The sequence below is a fragment of the Photinus pyralis genome, unplaced genomic scaffold (genome assembly GCF_008802855.1).
Source record: "Photinus pyralis isolate 1611_PpyrPB1 unplaced genomic scaffold, Ppyr1.3 Ppyr1.4_LG3a, whole genome shotgun sequence".
Classification (NCBI taxonomy): Eukaryota; Metazoa; Arthropoda; class Insecta; order Coleoptera; family Lampyridae; genus Photinus; species Photinus pyralis.
Genome location: NW_022170509.1, coordinates 14543152 through 14559279, shown reverse-complemented (window position 1 = coordinate 14559279; position 16128 = coordinate 14543152). Strand labels below are relative to the sequence as shown.

At 38.1% G+C, this 16128-nt stretch overlaps 1 protein-coding gene across 2 annotated transcripts in view; it reads right to left on the bottom strand.

Moving 5' to 3' along the window:
* Positions 1 to 5948: 5948 nt before the first annotated feature.
* LOC116166224 (neprilysin-4-like) overlaps positions 5949 to 16128 on the bottom strand; it is a 95270-nt gene continuing 85090 nt past the window's right edge. For both annotated transcript variants that reach the window (XM_031481089.1, XM_031481090.1), the window contains 4 exons: positions 8499 to 8566; positions 8306 to 8442; positions 6220 to 6387; positions 5949 to 6168 (listed from right to left, as the gene is read on the bottom strand). In XM_031481089.1, the coding sequence (XP_031336949.1) occupies positions 5992 to 6168; positions 6220 to 6387; positions 8306 to 8442; positions 8499 to 8566 (550 nt within the window). In that variant the 3' untranslated portion in view covers positions 5949 to 5991. The remainder of the gene's footprint in view (positions 6169 to 6219; positions 6388 to 8305; positions 8443 to 8498; positions 8567 to 16128) is intronic.

Sequence of the window (16128 nt, the reverse complement as noted above, 5' to 3'; positions counted from 1 at the left end):
AACCTCAGGACGCTGGAAGGGGAGGCGGCTCTAATAGTAGCCATGTCCGGCCAGGATTCCCGGAACATGGATCTTCTCAGTTGGACTAGAGCGGGACATTCACAAAGTATGTCGTCTGTGTAACATCCTCTACAAGATGGTGATTCGACCAAACCCATGCAGTGCATGTGCTTGTTTAGTTTACAGTGCCCAGAAAGTATGCCCACGTCCTCAGGTTTTTCTTGATAGCACTGTACAAAAACGCGCCAAGCTACGAGATGGTCCTTTGAAGGTTTCTCTCGCATGGCGACAATCTAATATCAAGTTCCACCTAGCTCTGTGCTGGGTTTGGGTGTCTTGAGTTATTAGGTTGTTTACAGGTGTACCTAACTGTAAGCGGAAGGGCCGGATCTGGATCATAAAGCACCTGTTTTGAGGTCAGTGGGGATAATTTATCGGCTTTCTCATTACCTTCCGTTCCAGCGTGCCCTTTGACCCATGCGAAGTCAAGGGTGTTGCTGCTTGCTAATTGCTCTAGTGCATGGTGACATTCGGAAACCATCCTAGAAATAATTATACAGTGACCCAGTGACTAGCAGGCAGCCCTGTTTCACTTGAGATTCTGATAGCTTTGTCCTTTATGTTGTGCATAAGAACTGTTTTTGCACTAAGCGTTAATCATAAGCATGTTTGAGATATTCACAATTAATCCTTTACATTTACAGTAGATGTTTGCGCCGTGTGGGAATATCCTCCTCAGACACTCAGTTCTGCATATATTTACACGGAAGGTTTTGACATCACCAGAAGATATGTCTGGCCATGACGTTCCACTTGCACTTTATGGGTATCCTCTTTGATATGATTTTTATTACAAAAAATTCCAGGACTCTGGGACAATTCCCCTAAAAGTAGATCAAAACCGGACGTAACCAGTTGTTTTAATAAACCTAATACCGGTATGGCAGGTGAAAGGGCTATAAGAAGGAGACCAAGGGGAATCTGGAACGAAAATGCCACACAAACAGTGCGGAAGAAGTGCACAAGAAACGTGATAGAATGAGAAAACGTGGAGGGCATTATGTTTTCAAATCTTTGATACCGACTATAACGAGTCGCGATGGTAACGAGAGAAATCGTTTCGGATTGTGTAAGCGATTGTTGCTGCCATTTTTAGAGACTACAACGTGGTAGCTAGCACATGTATGCAATAACATCAAAGTGGAGGATTTTATTTTCTAGAACACGACCATTCATTGAAGTGCAACACTCGTTTGTGCTAACAGTATCACATCTCTATTGAAAACTGATCGGCAAAGGAATTGACAATAAAAGCACGAGAGCACGTCCGGTTAATATCTACTCAAAGACGATCGATCAAAACTAATGGTTAAAGCTGGTTCTAACGCAAACCAAATAAATGGCAATTCTCCTTATAATTGCTTGCCCATTGAAGGGCCATGTTTTCTGAACTGCAGAAAAACAGTTTATTTTAATAATCACTTTATGTAAGCTGCATTGCATAAATAAATTAAAGCGCATACAGTCGGACGCACATCCTAATCTATTTTGCTATACTACGCTTTGGAAACTATTTTAATGTGGTTGAAAGACAAACTAACGTATATCATTTACAATCATGTTATTATAATTGCGTGGTCGCATCGTCCCGAGTTCGTACCACGACACGATTTTCCTTAACTTCGCTAATGACGACATAAATAAAGTTATAAGAATATCCTTGCATCGATTTTTAGTTAGAAAAAACAACTCATCAATAATGCGTAATGAAATCAGTAAAGCAAAAAAAAAACTTCTAAGTGGATTTGTGCGGAATAGACTTTCCTGAGCAGTTGAAGCGGAAGAACGTGGTAAAGGATGCAGAACTTACCTTTGAAAAACAAAAGGAAATTAACTTATTTGTTAAAAATATTCACGTACCGCAAGTTCTGGAGACAGGGATGTTAAAGGGTCTTCTTTTCCGGCGAATAAGCAGAAGTCGTATCCGGTACGCTTGCGCGTCGCGTGTTGGCTTGTCTTCCGTTTTTGCGGATGTCACAAAATTGAGCACACTTTTCCACATTTATCGTGAAGCGATGCATTTTTATTGATTCCAAATGAATTCGATAATATAATACCCTACTTTTCCCAGGCGCACCTTTCGAATGAATGCCTTTCAGTTTGTTTCCGCAACTTCAACAATCGAATAATCCGCGGCGTTCAGTCTCCCCTTGAATTTTTTCCAAACTCGGTTATATCGTATTGTTACGCATTCTAAATACAATCAAAGTCTCTTCATCTTTATGCAACCATACTTCACATCACTAGAAAGTTGCATTAGCACCTTAAGTGGCATCAACACAGTTACGAAGTCATCCCAAACTTAGATTATTTTGCAAGCGGTCTTGATTACATCTAAATAGAACTTTTCGGTTGTAACAGATGCTGCAAAAAACTCATGAACCTTGCTTTAACTTACGAAAGTTAGTTATTTATTAATTTTGCTAACAAAAATACGAAAACGTAGTTACAAAAATCCCTTGCAAAGAATCATGTACATCTTTGACTCGTGGCTACATACCTAGCTGAAGCTTCACTGATCTTCGACATTGACTTCAAATGTAACATTTCGAAAAATTGAAATTAATAAGAACGCAGTTGACGGACGGACGAGCTTTTTATTCGCTTTTGATACATGTCGCTAAAATGGGTAATATTAACAAAATAGAGGTAAGGAATATGCTCATTTTTTCATTATTCACCAGTTTATATTGTTCGTGAGAGAACACGTTGCATGTAACAAATCGCTCATTGTTAAATATATTTTACTTGCAAGTACCATTAGCACAGTGACCATACGGGATGACGTTCAACAAATTAGAGACAAGCTGAAATTTGGCAAGGACCCCAGCGCCGATGCCTTGTGCCCGTCACCCCAAAACCACCCCCTAGGTGGCGAAAATGTACCTTTTTTGAAGTTTTGCTCAATAACTCAAAACTAAGCATTTTAAGAAAAATTATCAAAGTTCTCGTGTGAGATCGAAGGGACTTCAGCGCATTTTTGTGTGGCAGATCAGTATTTTATTAGCCACTTTTGACTCAACCATCAATAAAAGATCTTGTCGAAGGCTAGTACATTCACATTGTTGGTATCCGCTTCCCACTTTCCGCGTACACCCGCAATTCACGTTTAAAGTGTTGACTCCACCATCAGTAAAATCTTTTCCGGGGCTACCATATTCCCTTTGTCGGTATCCACTTTCGATGTCCCGTTCCCTTCCAATGCGCGTTTGAAGATTTGACTCCACCATCAGGAAGATCGTGTCGGGGGCTACCACATTCCCTTTGACGGTACCCACCTCCGACTTCCCGTTCACCCGCATTTCGCGTTTGAAGATTTGACACCACCATCAGGAAGATCGTGTCGGGAGCTACCACATTCCCTTTGACGGTACCCACCTCCGACTTCCCGTTCACCCGCATTTCGCGTTTGAAGATTTGACACCACCATCAGTTAGATCTTGTCGGAGGCTACCACATTTCCTTTTTCGGTGCATACTTATATTACACCCACATTTTGGTGGATTTTGCTAAAAACCTTCCACAAGACAGTACTTAATTTTTGGGTCACTTCTCATTACTCAAGCTTCTATTGGCGCCACGAGAAAGAGAGACAGCGATTCGAGATTTACGAAACGTTAAACCGCGTGACAAAATTCTCAACAGAAGGTAAAAGGCGCCAGAAGTTGACTACTTCTCGAAGACGCGCGCGCGCGCGCCTTGCAAAAGGTCGTTAATTTCGCCCCTAGGACAAAAAACAAAATTCCGCCACGCAGGAGTTGTGCGCGTTTACAACATCTTTCCGACGACACCAATTTGAAAAGAATCGGACCAAAACTGTAGTAGAAGATAGGAAAAACCTACGCTCGAGGATGACGCTCAGATGTCGCCAACTCCACATCATGTAGCCCTGTCCCTAAAGTTGACAAATTACACGGCCTTGTAGATACACGTACACCCGTTGCCTTTCTACAAGAGTTCTTCTACGCGCCCACATTTGCTGCCAGCCAGCCAGCCAGATAAAGTGAGATTAAAAGCTCCTTTTTACAAATAAATTTGCAAAAATGCGCTAAAAAATGTCAAGAGAGGAAAATTGCAGAGAAGAAAATTTGCTACCACATAATTCAATACTGCCTCCTGTAAGGGGGTTTTGCAGTTAACCTGCCCCTCCTCCCCTTAGAGATTTGATGGTCGTTTTGTTATAAAGTAATGCGTCATGTGTTCACACGCGCCACCGATAACAACTCTTGCGCCATTGATAACAACTCTTGCGCCATTATTGTTTTCTAGCAATCCGAAAACACATTTAGGCCAAGCATATGTAGCCTCCCCCCCCTCCCCCAACGTATTTTGTCGCCGGTATCTATGCCATGTCATTTGAATTAAAGCTAGCGTCATCACGGTTAAGCCATGACAAATTTTCAAAAAAGGCTAGGGGAGGGGGCAACTTAACGTTTTTCAAAGTTTTTTTTTCTATCACGTTTCTATACTAAATTGTACTCAGGAGTTGGGCACAAGATCTTTCTGACGACACCAATTTGAAAACAATCGGGCCCAAACTATAGAAGAAGATAGAAAAACACTGAAAAATCACCACGTTAGTATACATATTCGATATGCCAAGATTGCGATTTCTGACGTTTTGAAGCAGACAGATCCCAAAAAAGTGATTTTTAGCTTGACGTGGGTGTGTGTATGTGGTTCGTTTTTTGTGAACATGATTACTAAAAACCCCTGAACCTATTTGGATGCATTTGGGGTGCATATAGGGTAGTATGGGGAATCGAAAACGTCCTATTTTAGTTTTCATCCGTAACCATCTTCAAGGTTGTTAAGGACGTCAAAAGTTTAAAAGAGCCATAACGGCTTGAAACATTTTTTTCGCATACACTGGCCAAAATGGCTTAAAAAACTCTACAAAAAAGTTCATTACAATTTATTTTGTGTGTTTTTGAGAAGTTTTGAACTGAAAAGTTAAACTATTTATTTTATTTTTCTAAATTTGCATTTTTCTCTAAGAGTAAGCATCAGAATGAAAAATGTTAATTACAAAAAAGATGTGTCTTGATGAGATCTACAAAAAAGGCTTTACACTTTTTGCGTCGGGTTCAAAATAAAGGCGCCTTTTCTAAATGTTATACTATGACCAAAGATAATTGCAATGACTCTATTAAAGGTAGTCGGAAAGTCAGGAGTTTACCTGACAACTAGTTACAAGTAAATTTGCAAAAATCTGATAAAAAAGAAGGAGAATTTGGAAAATATTGACTCTTCACAGCAACACTAACTGCAAGTAGGAACTAAACGGAGAATGAGGTGCCGGAAAAGTCGAGACGCCCACGATTGGGGTGGGGGTGGTTGGTTAGAGTTATAACAAGGTACCTACCTTGCCAAATTTCAGCTTGTCTCTAATTTGTTGAACGTTACCCATATAAAACGATGGATAGGCCCTGTGCTATATGGGAATTTATAGCAGTAGCAGTGCTCTCCATAACGCATGCTGTTTGCATGAGGTTTTAGTCTAAGAGACGGATAGTTTTCATCCCCCTCTTTCGCTTTTAGAAACATCCGCATAAAAGAGACTTTTGGTTCGCAGATATTCTCGAACGATCTTCTTTGTCTTTTAATTCTGACTTTATAGTCCAGGCATTTTGGTCCGAAAAAAGGGGTTGACTGGAGAGTTTTAAAAATGGGTCATTTTATAGAGTTCTTCCGCCTCTCTCAAACTAGTTGAAGGCTGCTGTCTCAACCCCTGTAGAACTGTAGCTTCAAAAATTCCTCACTAAACGTTTTGCAAAAGTACTACAAAATAATCACAAGGCAAATATTTCAAATTACTGCAATCGCGTTTTAAATTGAATATTATGTTTTTATAGAACCTGACAGCCTGTCAAAACATAGTTTCCTTTATATTTTATTTAATACGAATTTACTTTTTTGGTACATTTCACACTACCACAACGTGCACTTCTTTCTAGGGTTCATGGGACTATCGCCAGGGCAGTTCCAGGCATTTGCAAACTCTTCGGAATTTTGTAACGCGCCTAAGACTCGTATCCGATTCGGACTATGCGCTCCGTTTAATAATTTAACCTTTAGAGCTTCAGTCGTAGAATTTCCACACCAGATCTGCAATAAAAGTGAGAGTCGAGTGAAGCTAACGCGCAGTAACAGGTTTACTTGTGCAAATCCCAGAAAGAAAAGCTGCTCCATGTTCAAATCGGATAGTCCAGGTAGTTTTTGCGGGTAAAAATTCGCCCTCGCGCGATATCTTCGGAAACCTTCATAGGCGGCATGCAAACCTCCATTATCCGCTACGTTCTCCCCTTGAGTGTTATATCCTTGAACCTGAAAACCAAAATAAAATAAATCTTGCAGTTCACGGTCTGGCTCAGGGCAGCCTGAGAAGACGCCTAGAGGTTCTGAGGGACCCAAAGTTGCGAGTGCACCACGAATCTATGGGCAAGTCGCTGCGGCGGGATTCGGGGTGGCCATCGTTCCGGTATCACATCCGGAGATGGGCATCACTGAGCCTCAGATGAGGCTGCAGTGCATACCGTTGTCGACGGAAGGGAGGGAGCTCTTTCTTCGGCTGGCGGGTTTCAGGTGGAATACGCAGGGTGCCATTGTGGTTGAATACGAGGACTAGTGGACTTTGGACTGGTTGGAGAGGACCGTCCCTAGGCCCTGAAGGTTGAGAAGCACGTCCCTAGAGTAACTAAAGTGGTGGCTGTGTTATATGGGCTCGCGGATGACACGGCCACCATCTTTGAAGCACCTCCAGAGGCAAAATCCTGATTTCAGGATCTTCGCCTCGCCGAGTGAGGAGTCTGGTAGGGTCCTCCTCACATTTGGTGTCGATGAGGCATCCTATCGGGCACTCCAGCAACAGAACTTTCAGTCACACGGGAGGTCTCGCACGTGACTTTTGTGATGACTCAGTTGATAGAGTACTGTCTGGAATGTTTTAAATCAGGGACTAGCCCCTACCTTTGTCACAGCCCGGAGAAGGGAGGTTATTGATCTGACGTTGGGCTTGTTTTTCAACAGTTCACATGTTTACGAATGGAAGAGTGTCACTTTTGGAGTACGGTCACATTCTTTTTCAACTAAACTTGCTGCGGGCCCTGTAGGTTCCGGAATCGCCGATTCACTGACTGGAACCGGGGGCGAAACTGTCAGAGGGTTTGGATGTACCACCTTTTAGTCGGTCGGAAAGCAGGACAGGTGAAAGAGGCGTAGGCATTCGCAAGCGGCGCCATAACAGCGTCATATGAGGACCTTTCGATGAACGAAGAGAACACCTTAGTGGAACTCAGACCTTGAACAGGTTCGTAAGGAGGTTCACAGGCTCTTTAATACGGTAATTGAACTATGATCGCTCAGCGAGGTACAAGATCCTTTTGAAAGACTCGGGGCAAAAAATGGGAACACTGAAAACGGTGGAGAAGCTGGTGGATGCATACATAAGGAATGGGGTACCGGTCCTTAGAACACCACATCCATTCCAACATGCTTACAGGGCTGGAATAATCAATCAATTAAAGAAAGAATCGAAAAGGAAAAGAGGTCGACCCAAAAAGGAATCGATTGAAGCGGCGGACGAAGACCTGACACAAATGAAAGTAAAAAGTTGGGGGGAGTAATTAGTGACCGACGGAAGAAGGGGAGAGTTTAGTATAAGCCATGAAAATGTGCAGGTAGAATAATTACTTTGTATCAATAACGATGTCACTAATAATTAATATTTAACATAATATTCTCATCATATTGTCACCAAAGTTCAATATTTCCCTAATTCCCTGATTTGAGGCGTTAAGGTAAATTTGTTACTATATCAAGATAATAACCGTACCTACTAGGTACTTACTACAGCATAGCACTGTAACGTTTTATGGACTTGCAGTTTGGAAGTAGCGCTCGTTCACAAAATCGGATTTGAAATAGCATTACAACTCTTATTGTGCTCTTTCCGAGTGTCATTGTAAACTTTGATTTGAGGCAAATGTGTTGCATTCCTTATACCAACGTTATTGGTGCCTTCAATAGGGCCACCATTCTATGCGTTTACAATTAATTTAAAACCAACTGTGACTAGACCTGACCTCGTCACCCTGAAAGATAGAATTTGAAAGATCTAGTAATCTGTTTATAATATGAGAAGGTTCAAATAGCAATTAAAATATTTCCATGTGACTTGTAATGTATTAGTTTCAGTAGAGCGTAATGTTACGGGTTTCCGTTTTCATTGTTTTACTGTACTTACAGGAAAAGTTGGTCCAAGTTCTGGCATTGAATAATTGCTATACTGTTCGATAATGCATTTAACTTTGTTATGGTAATGTTGCATTGTAGTTAGTGACCACCACTGATTTAAATTTCCGTGCTCATCATAACGTCGACCTAAATTAATAGAGAAAAATTAGTTAAGCTACGCCAACAAAAATTGGAAACGATACCTTGATCATCAAATCCGTGTGTTATTTCGTGTCCCATTATTGCGCCGATGGATCCATAGTCAATTGCTCTGCAGTTCAAATTTTAAAATTAATATGTAACTGAACTTCATTCAAGCAACTTTAACGTATTACATAAAACGTATAATTTTGCAAGATCGATACGAATAAATCAAAAAGAGGATTTAAAAAATGTATGCGAATAATCTCGAGGAAATTCTTTCAGTTATTAATATACCACGGCGTTTTCCCCTAAGCGTCTTTCTTAATGTATTCTTTTAAAGCAAAATTCCCGATTTATTTAACTGTAATGCTCTTATAATGTAATATGTATAGGAAATTAATCTACATTTACTAATTGGTTGCGTTTAATTTTGAAATATTTGAATCAAGTTCCTACGACGAATCTGGAATTCCATTTTAATTATTGTTAGCTAGTTCCTTATGCGACCTCCAACTTTTAATTCCAAGCCTGAAAATATACATAATCGTGTCCCACTTAAAGTTAAAGCGGGAGGAATGGAAAAAAGGGAAATTTACAGGATTTCCTTTTGAACTCCGCTTCCAAATGATTTTTGTTAGCACGTTTCGCAGACTCTTCTTGTCGCGACGTTCAAGAAAAACTTGATAAGGTTTAATAAGCGACGCAAGTGCGAGATTTACACGGATCTTTATTTAATCGTGAATTTTAGTATTTGCACTGTACTTAAAAGAATAATATTGCTGATTAAGTCGTTATAATTTTAGTAGCAATTTTTGACGCCAATTTTCAGTATTTTCTGGCCCAACCCCTCACGAATCCATTCTCCAGCATTTTCCGAATAAAAGCAAATTGCTAGAAATAATGTTTTGTGTGGATTAACGGAGTAGGGAATCGCTTTCAACTACAGTTTATAGAAAATCTAGTATGCATAGGGGAAGTGGTTCTAACGCACTTAATTTCACTAGGAAACTTCATTTTTTATCACTTTGATATCTATTCTAATATACAGAGTTGCTATAAAGTCATGGAACAAGGCTCTCCTGCTGAAACAGTTCGAGATTTGTACTTTGGAGGACGTCAATGGGACATTGCACTCCAATCCGTAGGGTGGTCGCCATTTTGAATTTTTTTAATGACAACATGGGTCATGTAACACACCACTGGAAAACGTATTGTTTTCTCTTTCTAGTGATGTGAACATTTTACCAAAGAGTGGTACTCTTTGATTTTACCCCTTCTTGTGGGAAATGATGGAAAATTTTTATTATTATCTGATCGTAAGTAAAGGAACACGGACCTCTGTGGACAAATTTAATGAGACATTGCTCCATTTTGTAAACTTCAATTATTAGGATCCTTTACAGTTTTGTGTTGTGGTCCGTCCGTACGTCCGTGTGCGCTATAATTCTTTTTAAAAGTGTCCGATTGTGGTGGCTTGGTGTACGGGTACTTTGGACATTAAGGACGGACGCTATTGATTTCCTGAAAGGTGGTTCCACAGGAACAAAAGTTATAGGACTTCGAGTGAATCGGGAACAGGAAATACTGCGGGCTCAATATATGTCATAGAAATTAACATATTGCATTCCCTAGGTCATGTATCGAGTTCGAACCTTAACTAGATTATTTCCTACTCCTTAGAAGTGTAACAATTGTATTTTACAGGCCACATTCTATAAGACAATCTTTTTCCCGGGCCGATCTGAGACAATTTTTTTTCGGGCCTCAAAAAATTGGCAGTGTATAACCTTCCTTTTTTACCAAAAATCGACTACACCAAAATTTCTGGGGAAAACACTTTTTCTTATTAATTTTGGTGCGTAGAATTCAAAACAATTCGTACTTTTTCGATTAGACTTCTCTACACCAAAATTTCTGGGGAAAACACTTTTTCTTATTAATTTTGGTGCGTAGAATTCAAAACAATTCGTACTTTTTCGATTAGACTTCTCTATCAAAAGTTATGGACTAGAAACCAATTTCGAAAGAAAATTCAAAGGGCTGTAACTTTTGAACTAGTAGCCCAATCTTGGAACTGTTTGAAATTATGGATTCTACAGGCCACATTCTATAAGAGTTTTTTTCCGGGTCGATCTGAGACAATTTTTTTTTTCGAGTCCCAAAAAAGGCAGTGTCGCTCGACTCCACTTAACGTTCACTTTTATTATGACGTAACGAAAATTATTTAAACACTATTTAACTTTCTTCTGCACAACTTTACAATTAAACAAGACAGACGGTCTTCTCAAATACGCCCAAATGCGGCAGTACGCCAAACACTAATACAAACGGCTACATTTATTTCAACGTCCAGGCCTCGTTTAATATCTAGGTACCTCTCCTATTGAAAGCGGTTTCCTTTCTTTTCAAATTTCAATTCTCCTTATGAGTGAGTCGTCAAAACGAGCATCTGCTCCATTCGGCGCGGATAACACGTGCTTATCTTGAAGCTAATTAGCTTATGCCGCGAAAAGGGAATTTTTTATTTTTACAAAACTTCGCAAACAATTTTAAAACGTAATTTAAATTTACAATTACGAAAACAAAATAAACAAAACCAAACATAAAATAATTTTGATACGAAATAAAATTGACCTCGAATTCAACTAATAATAATAATAAACGCAAAGCCAAAGAAACACTTACACAATAAACTCTATTTAATAAAAGTACAGAAATTATTATAATGATATTTTTGTTTTGATTTCTTCTTTCCTGATAGCGTTGACTATTGTGGCCATTAATAGCTATGTTGGTAAGTATGAATTTCATACTATCCCTAGATTTCCAATAACCCTACATAACTTCACCAGACACAGACACAGACACTAATCGTTACTTGATTTTAATCCGTGCGATTAGTTAACCAGGCTAGACCTGAGTTCTCACAAGAAACACCGACAATAATAATAATATTGCCTTTATTGTTCCAAAAAAAGAAAACAAACATCTATTGCAGTACATTAAGGGCGAAGTTCAGCACTGCGGCAATGCCACAGTCTGCTCTTCCACTTAACCCCATTACTACATGTATTACTAGACGAGAAAAAAAAAGTATTCAACTAAACAAAAAAAAACAAAAATAAAGAAGAGGTACTTTAAAATCATTAGCTCTTACTACGCCAACAAATCATTATTTTGCATTATTTACCCATTGATTGCTAGGCCACCTTTCATTAACGAAAGCAACTTCGGTTTGAAGCAACTTATTGACATATTTTTCAGAATATCCGGTAGCTGATTATAAACTTTTGCTATGTTGTAAGTGAACGATCTTTTGAAATACTCCGTATTGTGAGTCGGTGGCGTTAACATCCCTTTATATCTAAAATTTAACGTATGGACATCTGTCCGAAACGATATTTTTTGGAAAAGGTACTGTGGACTTTTGCATAAAATAATTTGGTGAAACAGTGTGGCAGCATGTTGCATACGTCGATTACGCATATTTAACCAATCTAAGGCTCCTAATGTGTGACTAATCCTATTGTATTTACGGATACCGAAAATTAATCGTAAACACGCGTTTTGTAGCTTTTGGATTCTTGAGGCATCAATAGAGTCCAAGCACGGGCCATAAACTGCATCACAGTAATTGAATTTTGATAGCACTAACGCATTGCAAACACGAGATCTTAGTTTCACGTTCATCATGTGCCGATTTCTAAAGATAAGTTTTAACACACTATACGCGGTATTAAGAATTTTAGTGACATGCTCCTTAAACGAAGTTTGTAACCCATGTATACTCCTAAATTTTTTACCGAATCATTTAACGAAATGTTTTGGGAGTTCAGAATTATATTAATAAAAGGTATAACGCTCTTAATCTAGTCTGGTCCCTACCGAAGAGTATTGCTTGTGTCTTTGATACATTTAAATTCAATTTATGCTCTTCAGAGATGTTCTTGATTAATTGCAGATCTTCACTAATTAGATCACACGCATTGTTGACTTGGTCTGCAGCGAATGACAAATATATTTGTGTATCAGCAGCATAGAAATGGGATTTACAGTGTTTAATTGCATTTGAAAAATTAGAAATATAAATCATAAATAGAAGTGGGCCCAACACAGACCCTTGTGGTACTCCCCTGCCATTATATAGGAAATTGGAATCTTCTCCCCCTAAAGAAACTGCCTGATACTTGTCACTTAAATAATTTTTGATCAACATCACCGCCCCTTGATCAAAGTTAATATAATTCAGTATAGCTAGCAACAGTTTGTGATCAAGAGTATCGAATGCTTTGCTGTAATCAAGCAGTACTAGTAGTGTCAATTCGCCTTTATCGGTTGCACGAATGATATCGTCGGTTATGTTCAAGAGAGCGGTGGTGCAACTGTTCCCAGGTCTAAAACCCGATTGGTTAACGGGAATTAAATCATTAGATGTCAAGTGGCTACGTATCTGTGCATCGAGGACTTTTTCAAAAAATTTTGAAAGTGTAAGCAATATATTAATGGGTCGTAAATCTTTGAAATCTGATGGGTTTTTTGTTTTCGGAAGTGGGATAACACGAGCTAACTTCCACTGAGATGGGAATAATGAGTGTTGTATACAGTAATTTATCAAGTGCGTTATATAAGGCAGAAGAAACGGAACGCATAGTTTGAGTACAAAATTTGATCGAAACTTGAATTTAATCTCAGTTTATAACCATATTTAACGTAAAAAATAATTGAAATTAAACATACAGAGTCCCCCGCCATTACTGTAGGTGCTGACGCCCAACAATATATAGAGGTTGATGTATTGTGATTAAGTTTTTCCACTTCAACACTTTTGCCAAGAAAATCGATAAAGAAATAATGTTTGCAAAGACTGGAGGGTGTCTAAAATGCCTTTATTGGTTGGTGTACTTAGCTTACATTCCTCTAATTACCGTTGCCCAGAAAACTACCCCAGCAACTTTTTTTTGATTGTAAAAAATGGGTTGGACCAACATTGCAGATCTAATGCAGGTAAGACACGTTCGATATTAAAAAAAATGCTTAATGATTTATTAATTCATAAAGTTAATTAGAAATTGTATAATTCGACTTTCAGCTGCTAAACATGTGTATCACTCGTAAAAAATACAAGTGCTAAAACCACGTAAATCGTGAAATAACGTTTCAGCAATAATTTGAATTTGAGTACGTCGGAGAAAGTTCGCGTGTTAATTGGTAGAGGGCGGCTACATTAAATGAAATTGAATAATGCGTGATTGCTGAATTCTGTTGCTAAACTGAAAACCGTATATCGCAGGAGTATGAGCATTTGCAGAGATAAGTTAATTTGTAATTAAATTTTAATTATTTCTTGAAAATAAATTGCCTCCCTCAAGAGAAAGACGACGTAGGTACTTTAGATTATTCATTATAATGTATTCATTTAGGTACGACGGACGCAATTTATCAGACAGCGATTTCAACCTAGTCTCGTTTAAATACAAAATTCAATAAAAACTGGATGTCCACGCCATAATTATTTTGCAAAATGGTTTCAACACAATATTTACATTTTCTGGGCGATGCACTAAATATAAAAAGATCCGAGAGGACGGCTTTCTCTAATTTAGATTAGATTGTTTTTTGCATTTTGAGAAATTTTAGCTAATCATTTAGCGAGATATCTTCGAAAACTGAGAGTGACACTGTGAGTGCAACCTGATGTACCTACTACGGAAACTGTTTCTTAAACCACGAGAGATCAGAGCTGGGCAGAATACTTTCAAAGAGTATTTGAATACTAAATAGTAAATACTTTACACAAATCAAAGGTATTTGAATACTAAATACTTTTACGTCCAGCACAAGCGAATTCTATATACAGATACATAGAAAAGTATTCAAATACTTTAAATAACATAAAAGTACTTACCGCGTTTTTTTGAGGGCGGAAAAAAATTGTCTGAGATCGACCGGGAAAAACATTATCTTATAGAATTTGGCCCGTAGAATCCATAATTTCAAACAGTTTGAAGATTGGGCTACTAGTTCAAAAGTTACAGCCCTTTGAATTTTCTTTCGAAATTGGTTTCTAGTCCATAACCTTTGATAGAGAAGTCTAATCGAAAAAGTACGAATTGTTTTGGATTCTACGCACCAAAATTAATAAGAAGAATTGTTTTCCTGAGAAATTTTGGTTCCTTTAGAATGTGGCCTGTAGAATCCATAATTTCAAACAGTTCCAAGATTGGGCTACTAGTTCAAAAGTTACTGCCCTTTGAATTTTCTTTCGAAATTGGTTTCTAGTCCATAACTTTTGATTGAGAAGTCTCATCGAAAAAGTACGAATTGTTTTGGATTCTACGCACCAAAAATAATAAGAAGAAGTGTTTTCCCGGGAAATTTTGGTGTAGTCGATTTTTGGTAAAAAAGGAAGGTTATACACTGCCTTTTTTTGGGGCTCGAAAAAAAAATTGTCTCAGATCGACCGGGAAAACAAATTTTCTTATATAGAATGTGGCCTGTAGAATCCATAATTTCCAACAGTTCCAAGATTGGGCTACTAGATCAAAAGTTACAGCTCTTTGAATTTTCTTTCGAAATTGGTTTATAGTCCATAACTTTTGATTGAGAAGTCTAATCGAAAAAGTACTAATTGTTTTGGATTCTACGCACCAAAATTAATGAGAAAAAGTGTTTTCCCGAGAAATTTTGGTGTAGTCGATTTTTTGGTAAAAAAGGAATGTTAAGTATTCGAAGTATTTGAATACTTCTCAAAGTATTCAAATATCTTGCGAAGTATTCGAATAGTTTACGAAGTATCCAAATACTTTGCGAAGTATTCGAATACTAAATATTTGTGAAAGTATTTGAGTTACAATCACAAATACTGCTTCCATAAAAGTATTTAATTACAAAGTATTTGAATACTTTAAAGGATTTGAATACTAAAAAGTATTTACAAAATCGAATACTGCCCAGTTCTGCGAGAGATCTTTCTTATTTAAAAGGAAAATCACGTTTTAAAAGCGAATAATGTTCCTTTTCGGTCAGAGAAGCTTCTTACTTTCATTTTAAATTTTAATAATTTTTGTGCAATATTACATGCTTTTTGGGGGAATTCGCTCGCAGAACGGTTGCTATACTTTGATACTTAGACTTTGTTAGTATATCGCCCTTCAGATATGAAAGATCATTTTGGCTGTAGTGTGCACAAGATGTATCCTCCCCTTTTAGGATGTTATAAGTGTACGAATTTGATTAACCTTCTGTAAGGGCGTTTTTTATTACCATGTGGGTATATTTTTTTGAGTTTAGTTGGGTGAAAAACCATTCCTCAGCATTATAAGATCTTTTTCCGAAATTGAGAAACTAAAAAGTTCATTTAATCGCCTCTGGTTACTTCCACTCAGAGAGACTAGAGATAACTCGCAACGTTGTAAACGTGACGTACACGGGCCACTGACCCGAAACTATGGGCTGATTACATATGCACCTTTCTAGTAATACCATTGCTATAATTGAACACCCATACAAATTCGTAGGATACATTCTCTTTGCTGGATCAATTGCACCCTTAGTTTAGCAAAATGCAACAAGATACCGCTGTATGCACAAATAATTTGTTATAAAACACCAAGTTTTCTATTTGAATGACTGTTTGATCTTATTTATTATTATTTACTCATAAACTGCTGCGAAATCACAGCGCTACAT